This window comes from Canis aureus, chromosome 13, assembly GCF_053574225.1.
Source record: "Canis aureus isolate CA01 chromosome 13, VMU_Caureus_v.1.0, whole genome shotgun sequence".
In the NCBI taxonomy this organism is placed as follows: domain Eukaryota; kingdom Metazoa; phylum Chordata; class Mammalia; order Carnivora; family Canidae; genus Canis; species Canis aureus.
The window spans coordinates 27,735,215-27,753,786 of NC_135623.1; the positions used below are offsets into that span (position 1 = coordinate 27,735,215).

General features: G+C 36.4%; 1 protein-coding gene across 6 annotated transcripts in view; it reads left to right on the forward strand.

The window, feature by feature from the left end:
• LOC144282226 (uncharacterized) overlaps window positions 1–18,572 on the forward strand; it is a 78,188-nt gene that overhangs the window by 35,671 nt on the left and 23,945 nt on the right. For 5 of the 6 annotated variants that reach the window (XR_013350564.1, XR_013350563.1, XR_013350565.1 and 2 more), the window contains exon 2: window positions 13,026–13,178. Coding sequence is in view for 2 of the 6 variants with exons in the window: in XM_077845604.1 (XP_077701730.1) it covers window positions 13,026–13,178 (153 nt within the window). In the remaining 4 variants the exon portion in view is untranslated. Of the gene's footprint in view, window positions 1–13,025; window positions 13,179–14,300; window positions 16,343–18,572 lie in introns of those variants that run through there. The other variant, XM_077845605.1, reaches the window with a different exon arrangement.

Sequence of the window (18,572 nt, forward strand, 5' to 3'; positions counted from 1 at the left end):
GAACTAATACTTTCTGACTTGCCTGACATTGAGTGATAAAAAAAAAACCCTTCATTTTTCAGTGGGATTCTTATTCTGTAATAAAGAATAAAAAACTGTATAGCTGCTTGTCAAAGAATTGGTAAGATTTACCCAGCCTCTTTTACATATTAGGCAGCAAACACACAGAACATAACAGCTGAGAACCTAGTGATTAATGTAGCTTACTGTGGAAATCAACTCTAACCAATTCATTTCATTGTGGAATGCTTCTAGACCAGAACTTAATAGGCACTTTCTGTGTTTTCATCCAGTCAGCCTGCTGTGTGCAAGATGAATGTAGGTTTAGATAGATTCATTATATCCTTGGAATGTTCTAATCCAGAGAGGTCCAAATTTAAGATTTGAACATTTTAGTTTCATATGACTTTATAGATAGTCAGAGATGGTAAGGCACTATTTCTAGGGAGATAAAAGGCATACTTCACAAAATCATGTATTCTACATCCCTGACCATTAAAACTCCTTACATAAAGGAAGGCACCATGGTCATTATTTCTATTGCAATGGAGAATGCGAGATTTCCAAAAACATCAAAGAACTGAAATCTTATCCTGCTAACATCTTACACAATCTTGTAAGGTGTCAAATACATGTTATCTGTGGTTCTTTTCAGAATCTCACATGATAAATATAGCATCAGCTTTGTCTAGGAGGTAAGGAAGGAATCCTGCAGCAAGGCATAACAAAGAGGCAGAAATAGAGAGGTCAACAGACCTTTTCCCTGAGAAAGAATAATCCAACCTTCTTGAAGTAAATTATCCAGACACTGGTCATTTGCTCTATTGCATCATTTGCTCTATTACATATACACTAACGTTTAAAAGAGAAAAGAAGAAAATAATAAACTAAGCCTTTTAGTTAGGCTTTATTAACAGTTTTGTTGTCATGAATCAACAATTCCTTTTCATGATATTGTCCATTTATTGGTCTGGATGATTTTTGTCTATGTTGCTCAAGCTCTATTATTGGCAACACTTACCTGACTGTATTTGATTTATTAAGACACTTAATATGTGTCTTATTTTATGTCTTATCTTTGTATCAGATGCAAAGGAGAAAATTTCTCATAGGTTAGAGCAATGAATTTATCTTGGAATCGGGCATCTTGGGTTTCAAAGTTGAGTTACATTCTGACATGCCCTTTAAAAAAAAAATTCTGACATGTCCTAACATTCTCTCTTGATTTGATGTTAAGTCAGTAACTGTTCTGAGCCTTAGCTTTGTCATCTGCAAAATGAGAATAGAATAAAACTATCTTTAGTAATTGTTATAAATATTGAAAAGAAAGTAAATGTGAGGTCCCTTTTTATTTTATTTTTTTAAAGATTGTATTTATTTATTCATGAGAGACACTGAGAGAAAGACAGAGACACAGGCAGAGAGAGAAACGGGCTGCCTGTGGGGCCTGATGCAGGACTTGATCCCAGGACCTCAGGATCAGGACTTGAGCCAAAGGCAGATACTCAACCACTAAGCCACCCAGGTGCCCCAAGACCCCTTTTCAACTGTTTAAAAAAATCCCCACAGATGTATAGGGTGATATTAATATTACCAAATGGCCAAATCTGATGTCCATATTATTTGTGATTATGTGGAATTTATCATTTTTTCCTTGTTTACTTTTATTTTTTTAAGATTTTATTTATTTATTTATTTATTTATTTATTTATTTATTTGAGAGAGAAAAAGAGGCAAAGACACAGGCAGAGGGAGAAGCAGGCTCCATGTAAGGAGACCGATGGGGGACTCCCTCCTGGGACTCCAGGATCATATCCTGGATGGAAGGCAGGCACTAAAGCGCTGAGCCACCCAGAGATTCCCCCCCCCCGCCTTGTTTACTTTTAAAATAGATCATTGCTGTGGTGGGTTAACTAAGGCCTCTCAAAAGATATATGTCAGGGATCCCTGGGTGGTGCAGCGGTTTGGCGCCTGCCTTTGGCCCAGGGCGCGATCCTGGAGACCCGGGATCGAATCCCACATCGGGCTCCCGGTGCATGGAGCCTGCTTCTCCCTCTGCCTGTGTCTCTGCCTCTCTCTCTCTCTGTGACTATCATGAATAAATAAATAAAATCTTTTAAAAAATATATATATGTCCAAGCCCTAATCTTTAAAATTCATGAATGTTACCTTATTTGGAAAAGGGTCTTCTTAGATGTAGTTAACATCTTGAGATGAAATCATCCTGGATTTGGGTTGGGCTCTACGTCCAGGGGTAGGTATCCCTATAATAAAAAGATAGAAAAAAATTGGAGCTACAGATACAAACAAGGAGAAAGTGAAATATGGAAACAGAGATTAGAGTTACATAGTACTAAACCAAGACACCAGGATTGCTGTCAGGTACCAGAAGCTAGAACAGGAGCACGGGATGGATTTTTCCTTAGAGCCTCAGAAGGAGTTCTCCACTCACCTTTTTTTTGTGTGCAAGATGAATGTAGGTTTAGATAGATTCATTATATCCTTTGGAATGTTCTGATCCAGAGAGGTCCAAATTTAAGATTTGAACATTTCAGTTTCATATGACTTTATAGATAGTCAGAGATGGCATCCATAACATCGAGAGAATAAATTTCTGTCGTTTTAAACAAATTACCCAGTTTGTGGTCATTTGTTATGGCGGCCCTAGCAAACTCATACAATTGCATTAGGGCGTTGCTAGAGTAATCAACCTGGACTCTTTCTGAGCTCACTAAATACATTCAACATTACTGACAATTAGGAGGGAAAAAAATTCCAAGATACTTTTCAAAGTACATCCCACACTTGCACTCATGGTATGAACCTGTTTGACTAGAATGACTGCATTGTGGAGATGTTGAAATCTGTTCTCTTTCTTTCAAATATCAAGTAGGCTGAGCTTCAATTCTAAAAGTGACATTTCATATTTGGGGTGCAAAGTTAGTCCCTGTTGCTGCAGTTTAGGCAAAAATTATTTGAAAAAATGTAAGTATTCTTTCAATCTCTTCTAAAGTAAACAGTCAATATGTTCATGTTTCATTTTTGATATGCATAGATATTCCAAACATTGCATTTTTAAAATTTATTTGGAGCTATACTATTGATGAAAATAATTTTGAAAAATATGTTCTTTGGATCAATTATCTCAGTAATAGACTTAATTATTAAATGTAGTTTTTTTAGAGACTATTTGATTTTCAAAATATTTGATACAAATTAATGGTAAAATATATAGCCTATTACTTTTTGTAATATAATGCTTATATTTTCTCATAAAATAGAAGGAAAATACTTCCTACATCTTCCATAATAAGCCATGCTCCAGATAGTATCTTTATTCTTGATAGATAGATAGATAGATAGATAGATAAATAGGAATAAGTAAAAGGGGATCAGCTGTTTCACAAATCACAGTTTTTGTTTTCTCTTTCTTTTTGACTCGGATTGATAACTCTTACTGACCTGAATCTAATTTATTTTTAGCCCCTTGCCAAATTAGGGAGGGAAGTAGGGGGTAGAGATCCAAGGTGTTAGCGTGGAGATAGATACTCAGCAAAAACACTACAAAAGTTTTCTTGCTTCTGATTCAGAGTGGGCATTGTGAGTGAACCATTGTACAGATGAAGAAACAAAGACTCTCAAAGATTCCTGAAAATATATCTCTTTGGATCTTGTCAAGTTGAAGGAGATCTACAGAGGATGCCTCAGCCTGTCCTTGAGCCTGTCCTTTTGTGGTTACCAAGGATTAGGCCAGGTGTTCTTAACTTTTTTTGTGCCCTGTGCTCTTTTGGCTGCCTGAAGAGGACTGTGGATCCCTCTTCTGAATTATGCTCTTTTTGTTTTTGTATTTTGTTTGTTTTTAACTGATCACTTGAGTCATTATAAACTCAGGACATTGCAAAAATAATGCATAAAATCTGTATATCTTCATCCAGCTTTCTTTTTTTTTTTCCTTTTTTTTTTTATCCAGCTTTCCATAGTGGTGACAACTGATTTAACTGTAGCACAATATAAAAACCAGGAAACTAACATTGGTACAATAATGCTTAACTAGATTATAGAACTAAATTGTCATAGGCTTTTTTTTTTTAACGATTTATTTATTTATTTATTCATGAGAGAGAGAGAAAGAGAGAGGCAGAGACACAGGCAGAGGGAGAAGCAGGCTCCATGCCGGGAGCCCGACGTGGGACTCAATCCCGGGACTCCAGGATCGTGCCCTGGGCCAAAGGCAGGCGCCAAACCGCTGAGCCACCCAGGGATCCCCTGTCATAGGCTTTTTGCATGCAATCATTTTTGTGTGTATATGTGTGTCTCTCTGTAGATATATCACAATTTTGTCAGGATTGTTGACTTTGAATTTATTGTTTCACATAGTACAGTTCTCAAATCACATCAAAATTTATCATATATCTATGTCTTATGCCATATATTATCACAGTATCTTTCTAAAATCATCTCTATAATTATTTTAAATCTTCAAACATGACAAAAAATTTATTGATGATAAATTGGTAGGAGAAAGTAAAAAAAAAAAAAAGACGGTAAAACATAGATCAAATATTTAGACCACTGTATCTGTAGAACACTTGGTAGGTACCAAGAGTTGTTTTATTTTTTATATAGGAACTAGGAGATTCTTTTCCAGAAAAGGAAAATTCAGTTCCCATGGCAAAAGCCATTAGAAATAATTCACCAAAAAGGAGAGGAGAGTATCATAAGTTTATTGTAAGAATCTTCCATTTTTAAAATGATATTTAGAGGTTTAGAAGTCAAAGAATATTACTTTGATTGAAGACTTGAATTTAAGACCCAATCTCAGCTCTATGGCCTGAGGTAAATCACTTGATCTCTTGGAACTCAGCTTATACACCTCTAAAAGAAGAAACCAGTTGCTCTAAAAATGCTATGAACACAAAATAATTTTTTTTCGTGTGCTGTGACAAATGTGTGTATTCAGCAAAAGTATAAAGTAAGAAACTTTCTCTTTGGGATTCCATGTCCCTTTGCATTGTGGCTCTCACTGGATTTCTAGCTGTTCCTCCATTTCTCCTTCAGCGTGCCCTACCATTTTAACCTATTTAGTTTGCCATTTTTAGAAGCAGGATATGCTCTTGGCAAGTATTTCCCAAATCAATTTGACTGCAGACCCCGCTACCAAAATCTATTAGCAAGTCACTTTGGGAAATGCTTTCCTCAGTCTTTATCCTCTAGCATTTGGACATTTCTATTTTATGTATCTGTCTTCCTAGATCTTTTAGGATAAGATATTTGATAAACCTATTCATTTTATTCTCATGGGGGAGCTAATGTTTCTACATACAGTTAACTTGTGAGGTTTTTAAAATCATAAATCAAAAAACACATTTAAAAAATCTCTAAATCATAGAGTAAATATCTTAATGGAGCAAAATTGTTTTCTGTAATCTGTATTCTATGTAATATGGCCTGAAGGAATTTATCATCTCTTACATTATGTAAGAGAGTTTAGTGTTGTTCTGTCATTTTCATTTATACCTATTGATATATTTATCCTATGTACTTATAGTCTCAGGAACATTTCACTCACATTTTTGATGTTAAAAATTACAGATATTTAATTCCATTTAATTTTTCAGCCAACAAAAATCTACTCTCTTGCTTGAGCAGGAATGGAAAAAGACAAGTCCGATATTTTCATAATGGCAAATATTATTTTCTTTCATAGCTTTCCCCGTAGCAAGCATTGTCATTTAACATTGGTGACATGCTTGATTTGGGATTGAGCTTCTCCTCCCACGTTCTACATTCACTTCTGAGTTTACCATCTGATAGATTGATCTGACATCTATCATAGTGGCCTCCTGTCAGCACCTCCACTACATTATCCCTGTAAAGCTCTTATACATACTTTATATCCTATCATTCTCACAAATATAACGATCTTCTAAAAATTTGACTCTCTAGCCTCAGCATAGACATTCTCACTCCTGATAGAAAGGACTATAATCACTGTGACAACCAGAATGTACACAAATCGTCATCAACTCTTGAGCTCTAAGACACCCCATATTGATCTGACACTTTATCTTTCTTCCATTATCTCCCCAGTTCCTCAAACCACTCTGAGAGCTACACATGGCAGGTAGCATTATTCTTTTCAACTTTTTGGAGGCATAAAGAAATTAAATGACTCACTTATCACACAGAAAACCTGGCGCTAGTCAGTTCTCCCGTGTTCTAAGTGAGGGGTTTTATGTAATATCCGTGTAGTGCCCCATCTCATATGAGACAAGTCATACTTCATGTACGAGAATAAATTTCAGTTTCTAAAATGTTCAAGTCACCTCAGGCAATAAACTTCACAACATCTACATCATAATATGCCTCTGCCCAAAACCTGCCAGTGAGTCCTCATTTTTTTTTCAGTTTATTACTTTAAACACTTACATAATCTGTTTATCAATTTGCCCATTGCCTACTACTTTTACCCTCACTCATCCTATGCCTAACCCTCTCTGGCCTCCTTGATATTTTTCATACTTACTGAGTGTGTCCTAATCTATATTGTAGATTAGGCCATTGTACTGGCCACTTGCTCTCCCTGAATCATTCTTCTCCAAGATATGAACCTCTCAGATATTCAAACATTTTCTTTTCAATGAGGCCTACATTGTTTACCATTTATTTTAATGTTGTGACTCTCCCAACCTCAGCTCTTCTTACTTTGCTTTATTTTTTCTATTGTACTGAACATTTTTAATATACTATGCTATTTACTAATTTGATACATTTATTGTCTGTTATCTGTATCTCTCAGCTAGAAGGTAAACTCCACTTAAGCTCAAAAGTGGGGACTTTTGTCTGTTTTTACTGCTGATGTATGTGTTGGAGAGGAAAGATTTTTCTGTACTCTTCAAAATTCTTCTAGCTGGTCTAACAATGAAATTGACCTGAGACAGATTAACAGGAAAAAAAACCACAGAGTTTACTTATATACCCATGGAGGCCCATATTGATATTGAGATCCAAAGAAGTGACCAAAGCAGGCATTTTTATACTTTTTAGACAAAGAAAAAAATCTGTGAGGAATTGACAAGACAAAGAAATGTATGTTTGGAAGCTTCAACTAGATGGAATTTTTTTTTTTTTAACTAGATGGAATTTTAAACAGAGTTTGGGCTGAGGTAGTAAATTAGTAAAAACAAAACAAAACAAAAAACAAAAAACCAACAAGCTTTGTTTATATGCACTTTTTAGCTCTGAATTTCCTATGTCTGACAGTAAGTGTATCTACCCCCTGGTACAAGGATGCCATCTTTCACATGGGAGATTTGTTTCCTGCTTTCTGGAGACAAAAGGTGTGGGGGGGGGCGGGAGGGGTGTCAGAGCATTCTTTTTGCACTGGCTTCTTCTTAAGTGATTTTAATTCAAAATAATCCATATGCCATCGTGGCACATTTGAGGGCAGCCTGCCCTTGGCCCACACATATCCACAGCATGTACTGGGCTCAATAAATAACCGTTGAATTAGTGAACACACATCTGTCAGGCTCTCTATATGCTCACAGATGCCAACTCCTCTCAGAACTAGGCTTTGGGATATTGCCTGCATTTCTTAAGTTAGAGGGTTAATAACCCTGGAGCTCCCTCAAAGGAGATTGTAGCAGAACAACAAGCTCACTTTTGCAGCTTGAGGGAAATCCAATTTAAAAAGCCGCCATATTCCATAATAGAATATAGCTTGATAAAAGATTTTGAAAATAATTTAAAAGCTTCCTGGTCAGCATTACTTTTATCAGCTGATATATCTCTATACTGTCACTCTTTTCTTCAGCTTTGAAATTTCAAAATGCTTTTTTCTCTGGCTACATGTCTGAGGAAAACAGTATCTAAATACTATTTCTCTTAAGACAGAGTAAGCAAGCTATGGAGAAACCCACATGCAGCATTCCAATTTTTACATTTTCCAGTAACTAAAATGATTGTCTTAATTCACAGGACTAGTTTGCAAGTATCTAGCTCTGTCTGGCTAGACATTTATGTGTAAATGCTTTGGGTACATGTGCATGTGTGTGTGTGTGCGTGTGCGTGTGTGTGTGTGTGTGTGTGTTTGGTGAATTTGTCCTTTAAGACCCTAGTGATTGTTTCAGTGTCTGGATGAGCATTTTGATTGTTTTCATCCTGAAAGCGTACAAACTATGTTCAGAGAGATAGCTTCACTTCTTATATAGAATGCAGTGCTCGACGTCTGCTAGCCGTCACAGAACAATGTTTCCAATCAACCTGGACAATGATTATTTCAAACTAAATGGGAAATATATTAAGGACTCTGCTTCTTCTTTTAAGAATTGACTAGGAGAAAAAAAGATAGCCACTTAGATGTTACCCTACCAAGCCCAATCCAAAAGATTCCTCTCTCTTTCATCAATTTACACCTTGTTTCCTTAAGATGTTGACTGGAGACAAAGGGAACTTTATTTCAGTGTGAATTGCCCAGAGGAAATGTTAATTGAGGGCAATGGTATTGTAGAGCAATTCTCTGGCTCTGTCATCTGTTCAAATTTGTTGATTTACTTGGAAAATGAGAAATGGAAAGGTGTGTTTGTGGATAAGCACTTGCACTTTTTTGGACTTGTGTTGGGCACAGAAAATAGAGGTGAGGAAGTCAAAGATTTTAAGAAAAAAGGCACAGGCATGTCTCAGGAGTACCATCCAGTACAATAAGTGACATGCTAATTTTCTCTCTATTACATTTTTATTCTCCTTGAGTTTATCATTGAGTAAATGGAACAGCGACTTACTCATTCCAATGTTTCACGAAGCCTAAGAATAAATACATCTTTCTCTCTTAGCAGAGCATAAAATAAAATTGACTTATTTAAAGATGTATATCAAACAGGATAACAGTGCACAATCTGGGACAAATATTAGGTGTGTTCTTCCAAGCTATTTCTCAACTTAGCCCATTTCTTGAAAAGTCAGGTTAAATTAGTTAAACAACAATAAAGAGAATATCTTCAGTTTTAAAGTCAATTATAGTGAATCTGAAAGAGTTTTTACTAGTAAATTAGGAGAGTATTGGATTCGGCTCCTAAAACATGGCACTTTGGAGTGTAAGACTGATGTGCTGAGCTAACAAATTCATGTTTCTGTAGGAGTGCCTATGTGAGCATACAAAGTGACCACACCCTCATGAAGATGGTGGCATAGGGTGGAACAGGTGAAGAAGTTTTGGGGAGAACAATCCTTTCTCCCAGTGCATGAAAATAAAGATACTCTTTGGTGTTTCAGTCAGAGCTGTAAAACTTTTATTATTATTATTATTATTATTATTATTATTATTATTATTATTATCAAGGATCAGATAGTAAATATTTTTAAGCTTAGCTGGCCATGGGTTCTCTCACAGTTACTTAACTCTATCAACACTATATTGTGAAGACTGTGTTTCGACAGAAGATTATTTATGCATATTGAAACTTGTATTTTATATATAACTCTCAGGGGTCTTGAAAATGTCTCCCTTTTAATTTTTTTCTGCCATTCAAAATTGCACAACCCATTCTTAGCTCATGGGTTGTGTAAAACCTATGATGTAAGACCACAGGCTGAGTCATTGATTGTTGACTCCTGTTTTAGGAAAACAATTGATATGTGCAAAGACTAGTGATGGATCTGAATACATTTTTAAAAAGATTTTATTTATTTATTCATGAGAGACACAGAGAGAAAGGCAGAGACACAGGCAGAGGGAGAAGCAGGCTCCATGCAGGGAGCCTGATGCGGGACTCGACCCCAGGACCCCGGGATCACGCCCTGGGCCCAAGGTAGATGCTCAACCGCTGAGCCACCCAGGTGTCCCTGAACACATTTTAAAATCCAACTGGACATTTGCTGAGTTATATAAAAGTCAAAATCAGTATGGATAGTCTATGTTATTGCCAGCTAATCTGACAAAAGTTAAAACTTTCAATGGCCCAATAAAAACAATAGTTAGAAAAAAATGGCTTTTTGTGGATTACTTTAATCCCTGATGATCATTAATTCAGCTTTTAATATACAGAGGAACATTCCTCCTCAATACATATCACAACTTTTAGTTCCACATATTTTTAACAGAGTTAAAGAGAATTATATGCAGTTTCTTGTATTCATGCCCCTCATTTCAAACATAAGCTCCTTCACACCTCTATCAGGTGTCTTCTCTGTTGAGTGCTTGCTATGTCCTAGGCACTATGGTAAACCTTTCAGAAATGTCATCTTATTTAATCCTCGCAAAAACCTTCTAGAAATGTTCTTATAATTCTTAGTCTAGAGGTGATGAAACTGTCTTCCATGGGTTGCATGAAGTGCTCAAAGCCACACTGTTAGCAAGGGGTAGATCTGGATATGAAACAGGGCTTTCTACTTTCCAACCCCAAATTTAAGCTCTATTTTTTCCTATAGATATTAGTTCAGTATCAGCAAATATGTAGTCTCTAAGGACTCTGAAGATCCTCAGACTGATGGACTATATGCATTCGTTAAAATATTTGATATCTACTATGTAATAGCACTGAGATTGGACAGGCAAATAAATATGATTACTATATCAAAGGATTTTTAGTCCAACAGAAGAGACAGATACTTAAACAGTTAAATATAATGCTGCACTCTAGCAAAGGTAGGTATAAAAAGTAGATATAGAAATTTAGATTCAGTAGTAATTAATTTAACTGAGAAGAATGGAGGGTTCTGGGGATGCTTTACACAATTTTATGAGATTGAGCAGGACTTTGTAGGATTGGAGCATGAATGAATGATTTCTACCCTCTAGATTGATTTGTTTATAGCTGTAGTTCCTAATATTTCCTAGTTGAGACACCGTTTGGAGCTGTAATATTTGTTTCAATTCTTTTATAAGAATTGGATTGTTTTCTGAGTGTGCATTTTAGAGAATAAGCTAATGTTCTGCCCAAATAAGATAAAACACCAAAGGCTTTCCAAACCAAGTAAAGTATTAACTCTCTTTGGCAGAAATCAATTAGAACACCAAATGAGTAATTGCTTATACTTCTGAAAAGCATCATAAACTATAGTGGAAAGAACAAGAAGGCAAAAAAATAATAAAATCACAGAGGCAGTTTTTTCATCCATTTGATCATTTATTCAGCCAAATATTTATGGTAAGTTTCTGTTAGGTGCCAGTGACAGTTTTGATTGATGGAGATAAAACAGCAAATAATTTTAAAAATCCCTGTTCACTAGAGCTTACATCTAGGATAAGACAAATAATAACATGTAAACACAAAATAAGAATTTAAAGGATAAAAGTGCTCTGAGAATTGAGGGAAAAAACCTATTGTAATGGAATAGCAAGTGAACTAGGAAACACTTTTATTTTATTATTTATTTATTTATTTATTTATTTATTTATTGAGAAACACTTTTAAAAGGACAGAAAGAGAAGGCTAGTCTGAGAAAGTGATATTTAAACCAAGATTTCAATGCATGTTAGGAGTCAGCTTTGGGAAAACCTGGACCCAGAGAATTCTGGGCCAAGATCATGCCAAATATGAGGGAAAGAGCTTGGTAATATGGTCTAGAATCAGGAAATCTGGAATCATGGTTATGAAGGAGGAAGGTAATATCAATCCCTAACATCATATTAAATAGTTTTAGTTTTATTCTAATTGCACTGGAAAAGTTATTAAAGGGTTTCATGCAGTGAAGTGGTATTTGATTTGTAATTTTTAAAGTCGACTGTTGTGTGGACATGAAATATAGTTGAGCAAAGGTAAAAGTCTATTGCAGGTGATTATTAATTCCCATTATTGATAGAATCTTTGTACCAGGTAAGAATGGTAATACTTTTTATGCTTCCAAATGAGTCTAAATGTTTTCTTGAATTCTAGGGTAGAGAGAATAGGTCAATTTGCAAATAAATGTGTCTATTGGCAAATGGGCCAATTTGCACATGTGAACCATTAACATTTATAAGAAGGTGGACCTACATTTATCACAGTGGAAACCTCACTGAAATGTTTTGAAGCCCATCACCAAGATTCTAGTCAAAATCTGATTTAAAAATATTTAAGGTAGTCTCATTTTGGAGAAATGTCCATGTCATCTGAGGCTCACAGATTTACTGGAGATATTTACTTAAACACTTGATGTCTCTTAAGGAATCAAATTTTCACAATGGTTGTGGAACCTCTATGAGCATGCTGCTTTTTGTCCATGTTGCTGACAATTCCCCCAATTCCTTTCTTGATAAATGAAACATTTGGCTGGCCAGTTGCAATTGATGTTCCATTTCCAATTGCGTCTTTTGCTGTGAGGAGCAGCACATTAGTGTGCCTTCTTAAGCTCCTTCTCTCGCCACAATTAAAGTTGCTTTGACAGTCCTTTAGTGCCATAATTCAAGTTTCTACATAAGTACTGTTCTTACAATGTCTCTTAGCTGAGTCCCTGGTGAATAGCTTGTGATCAGTAAATATTTGCATGAATGATTCTAGAAGTTATGTAATACTACTTAACATGTGTTGTGTACTTACTAAAGGTCCTCCACTGTTTACTAAACGTCCTCCACTGTACTAAATGCTTTTGCAACTCTTATGCTTCTCATAAATGAGGAAACTGAGGCAGGCCAGAGTGAGGCAGGTCTCACTTAGAGTAGATATTGAACCCTGGAGGCCTGACTCAAGACCCGCACTGAGCTGGGGCCTCTGTCTTTGTCGCCAGAGACCTGAATTGAGAAAATTTCCTGAGCAAAATGCAAAGGGCAACCGACCCTGCCTACCTCTCTGGTATGTATGGAACAACTTCACTTATACTCCCTTCAGACTCCAGGCTCCCTCACAGTGGGACGGTGCCGGGTTCCCTGGCCACACTTCTGGCTCATGCTTCTGTGCCTTTGAACGAGGGTGTGCTTCATGAGCATGCAACCTGTGTTGCACAGGGTTCCATACATACCAGGGCCCTGTGTTTCATTGAAAGCTATGCTGTCGTGGTCCGAAAAGTCTAAATAATTTTAACTTTGAACTTGTGTTTTGTTTATTTAGCGAAGTTCCAAGGAACAAGGAGGCATGAACATGAACAGAGAGAATTGTCTGTGTGTTCGACTTTGCTTGTTGCTTATTTGCCCATGAGAGGCCCCATGAGTACAACAATATGGTGGAAGTTTGGTGTTGAAGTTCAATGCAAGTCCAAGCAAGGTACGTGTACTAAGACTACAATTTAGGAGGCTGGGGCACACCGCCTGAGATGCCACACTTTCCTACTGAATCTGAACTGGCTTCAAATGTAAAAGAAAGGCAATGGTATTGTAGGAAATTTGAAATAACAAGGAATCCTATCATATCCTTTGTCACTTGGTATTACTTCTCAATATTAGCCAACTACTTGTACTAGAAATGATGACGTGGTAAAAAAGGGAAAGTAAGGAGCAGCCCATAGGTCCTTTCTCCTTCATTCAGGTAGAATGTGTGCATATCAAAAATTGAACTAGAACTGATAGGCTTTTGTAGCACTTCCATTATTTGGTACACACATATGAGCTATGAAATACAAATTGTGTGATTTGGTGATTCCGCACACAAGTTAAGTGCTCTTATATTTTTATTTAAAACTGATATTGTGAAAAGTATAAAGATGAAGGGCACAATTGATGCTTATAATTTAAAATTTTTATTTTTTTTCTACTTAGAACAATAGAAGTAGCAAATAATAAACATGCTGAGAAGTGGGAGAAAGACTGTGGAAGACAGGAAAAGCTTTATATTTTAGTACTTTAGACACCATCTCCCCCCCCACTACATTTTGCACAAAGCGTCTGATCCCATGTTTTCATTTTGCACTGGGCCCCATAAATTACATAGCTCTGCTTAGGCCGTCCTGTTCCTATAGTCAACAAACCAGACTTCCTTGGCACACCTGGCGAATAGCTAAGCAAACTTCAGATCTATCTCAGACGACACCTGTGCAGTGATTCCTTCTGTATGTCTTAGGGGTAGACATTAGGGGTTCATTTTCTGTCAACTCACAATAATTAGTACCCCCTTACTTGTTCATATTCATTCATTCTACAAATGTTTGTGGCCTAGCATATCACAGGCATTGTTCTAGGTGCATTTTATACCTTCTTTACTGGCAATGCTCCTTGTATTGTGTTTACCTTCTTACCTTTTTTGCTAAAGAGAATGTCATTGGAGATAGACACTGTGTTTGTCAGTCATCAGGGTTTATTATTATTATTATTATTATTATTTAAAAACACTGTTGAGAGTCTACTACATATCAATCATTGTGCTTTATTCATGTTTTTTTTTCATCCCCAGGCACAAGCAGTGCATGAACAGAAATTGGTAATAAATATTTTATAGGCAACTGAATGGCAAGATAAATAGGAGCTATAGAGGTAGCTGAGTAATACCCAAGCATCAGCATGAACTTGAGTAGAAAGAATGAACCTAAAGTAAAGAAATATATTCATCCTATCTTGCATCTACATTTTTTAGTTCACTGCCAGAGAATGCAAATAAGTTGGATGAGTTGCATCAGAGTTATCTCTGATTCACCATGTGGCAAACCTGAAACGGCAATCATAGTCTCCTGGACGGCAATGTCTACCAGCAGGGAACCCGGTCTGCTGCCTTGAGCTCCACTGAACTAGATGTGGGCAATGAACAGAAGTTACTAAAACATAAGAAGGGGGGGAAACAACAGTCCGTAGGACATCTGGGGGCATAACTTCAGGCAATAGAGCAGAGCTGTGAAATGTTATGGGGAGAACAACAGTGTGCTCAGTAAGCCAATATACAGGATCAGAGTGAGCACAATTTTTCTTTATTGTTTTGTATCAAAGTGTCCAACAAACAATGGATGAAAAGAGGCAGAGCCACAGGCATCAAGTTACCCTGAATTCAGGCATTGTAATTATAACCCAGAAGAATTTCTTGCAGTCTTTGTGGGAAGACTATCATAGGAAGGAAAACAGCAATGTAGAGGGATATGGGTGGTAGAAGGTGAATCTACAGCGTTGTGCCAACGTCGGATATTTGCAATGTTATTTGGTTAATTCCTGTCTGTTCCATCAGAATTTAAGATGTCTGAGGACAGGCTCCTTTTCTGCCTCAACTACAATTATAACCTCGGCCTGTTACACAGTGACTGATATGTTTTAAGTACTTATGTGATATTTATTGACTGAATTAGTGAGTAAACAAAAGACTATGGCAAAATTCACTTAGGTTTCATGAGGCAATCTGACTCCGTCTTTCAATGGTATTGTCCTTCCTTATGAAGAAAGACCATGTGCGATTTCCCTTCAAATGTTCTGTTACATTCAAGACTGGCCAGAAGAAAAGTGAGAGGAAATTATAATTTGAGGACTATGAATGATAGTTTCTCTAGAAACAACTTTAACAGGCTCTTTATGCATATTCTTTATTCTTTAAATAAAATGTAATTAGCACCACGAGCTTGACTTTTTCATTTCATATCCCGCTTTCTTAAAAGAAAGCTTGGTTTGAGCCTCGGAAGATAGTCTTGGTAAACATTTGTTAAATGGATGAGTAAATCATGATAGGATTATGTGTTGATTTAAAACTCTGAAAAAGCACAAAGCTGCAAAGTGATATAATGAGTTAAAAGAGTGCAGCTGCTATTATGGGGCATATGTTAGTTTTCATATTGTTCTTTTCCTTGTAGTAACATTCTTAGCACTTATTTGGGTACTTCTTTTGACCTGCTTGAACCTTCTTTGATGTGTGAAATTCTCTTGGCCATAAAATAAAGCAAAAGTTTGAATATAAGTTATTCAAAGAAAGACCATAACTGTGATAGGACAGCATGGGCCTTGCAGAATTTTTTTGTAAAGTGGAAAAAGGCTTTTCAAAGCCCAGCGGTTGCTACTATGTATTTGACCCACTGTTTCAGACTGCAATTTCAGATGTTGTGCAAACTTGGATGGAATATAACACCACCAAAAGAGCAGCATTCTCTTCCTGAACCTTGCTCCTTGCTGATAGAATATAAAGTGTAAAAGCAAAGAAAATTTTAGGCTGAGACTTGAGCTTCAAAAGACAAAACATGTGGGTTGCTTCTTAGCAGGAATGAAACATATACATTTCAATGGGAAAATGGGAAGTCAGAGGTCATAATTGCTGTGGAACACATCTCAAGATGGAATCAATAGCAAAATGATCATTAAAAACACTATGGAGGGCACAGAGGGCCAGAGCAATAAGGCTTCAGGACACTGAAACAAGAGGTGAGGGAGGAAGAGCTTTCTGTCAAGTAAATGTGTCTTTATTTTATTTTACTTAAAAAAAATCCTCAAATGTGAAGCATCACACTCTAACGGTTGCAAAAGTGATTTTTAATAAAAATTGCTAAAACAGGTATAGAATATAAATGCTCTTTTTCTTCTCAATTAATACATTTCTAACAGTCATTAGGAAAATCTGCCATTTTACTTTTATTTTATTTTACTTAAAAACCAACCTAAACTCCAGTATAGTTAAGAGTGTTATATTAGTTTCAGGTATACAATACAGTGGTTCATCAATTCCATACGTTACTCAGTGCTCATCATCAGTGCGCTCTCAATTCCCTTCACTTTTTTCACCCATCCCCTGACCCACCTCCCTCTAATAACCATTGGCTTGCTCTCTGTGTTTAAGAGTCTGGCTTATTGTTTCTTTTTTGTTAAAAATTTTATTTATTTATTTGAGAGTATGTGTGTGTGTGTGTGTGTGTGTGTGTGTGTGTGTGTGAGAGAGAGAGAGAGAGAGAGAGAGAGAAAATGAACGGGGTGGGGCAGGGGGAGGAGCAGAGGGAGAGGGAGAAGCAGACTCTCCACTGAGCAGGGAGCCCAACATGGGCTCGGTGATGGACTCCCGGATCATGACCTGAGCTGAAGGCAAATGCTTAACTGTCTGAGCCACCCAGCCACCCCTAGCTTTTTGTTTGTTTGCTATTTTTTGATTTTTTGAGGGGTTTGCCTCTTTTATCTTTCTTTGTTTTGTTTCTTAAATTCCACATATGAGTGAAATAATATGCTATTTGTCTTTCTCTCACTGACATTTCATTTAGAATAATACCCTCTGGATCCATCTATGTTCTTGCAAATGGCAAGATTTTATTTTGTTTTTTTTAATGAATGAGTGATATTCCACTATGTGTCTGTGTCACACACACACACACACACACACACATATAATATATTTATATAAAGATAAAGATAAAATATAGATATATATTTTATATTTTTTTACAGATAAAAAAAAATATATATATATATACCACACCTTCTTTATCCATTCATGTATCGATGGACATGGGCTGCTTCCATAATCTGGCTATTGTAAAAAATACTGCAATAAACACAGGGGTCCAATTATCTTTCCAAATTGGTGTTTTGTATTCTTTGGGTAAATACCCAGCAGTGAAATGAGTAGGTCATATGATGATCCTATTTTTGATTTTTGAGGAACCTCCTTACTGTTTTCCACAGTGGCTGTGCCAGTTTGCATTCCCACTAATAGTACATGAGCATTCCTTTTTCTCCACATCCTCGCCAACACTTGTTGTTTCTTGTGTTGTTTATTTTAGCTATCCTGACAGGTATGAGGTGATATTTCATTGTGGCTTTGATTTGCATTTCCCTGATGATGATAAATGATGTTGAATGTCTTTTCATGTGTCTGTTGGCCAACTGTATGTCTTCTTTGGAGAAATGTCTGTTTGTGTCTTCTGCCCAATTTTAATTGGATTATTTGTGGAGTTTTTTGGTGTTGAATTGTATAAGTTCTTTATATATTGTGGATACTAATCCTTTATCAGGGATATCATTTGCAAATATCTTCTCCCATTCGGTAGTTTGCTTTTTAGTTTGTTGATGGTTTCCTTTGCTTTGTAGAAACTTTTTTTTTTTTAAGATTTTATTTATTTATCCATGAGAGACACACAGAGAGAGAGAGGCAGAGACACAGGCAGAGGGAGAAGCAGGCCCCATGCAGGGAGCCTGATGTGGGACTTGATCCCAGGACTTCAGGATCGCACCCTGGGCTAAAGGTGGCACTAAACCTCTGAGCCACCAGGGCTGCCCAGCTAGTTGTGTGGAAACTTTTAATTTTGATGTTGTCCCAATAGTTTAATTTTACTTTGGTTTCCTTTGCTTTAGGAGACATATCTAGAAAAATTGCTGTGGCCAATGTCAGAAAAATTATTGCCCATGCTCTCTTCTAGGACTTTTATAGTTTCAGATTTCACATTTAGGTCTTTAATCCATTTTGAATTTATTTTTGTTTATGGTGTAAGAAAATGGTCCAGTTTCATTCTTTTGCATGTAGCTAATTTTCTGAACACCATTTGATGAAGAGAGTGTCATTTTCCCATTGCATATTCTTGCCTTCTTTGCCAAAAATTAATTGACTATATACATGTGGATTTATTTCTGGGCTTTCTATTCTGTTCCACTGATCTATGTGTCTATTTTTGTGCTAGTACTTACTGTTTTGATTACTACAGCTTTATAGTATATAGAAACAGTCTGTTTTAGAGAATCAGCTTTCATGGTTGATGAGGCTGACTTTGTGTAGGGTATT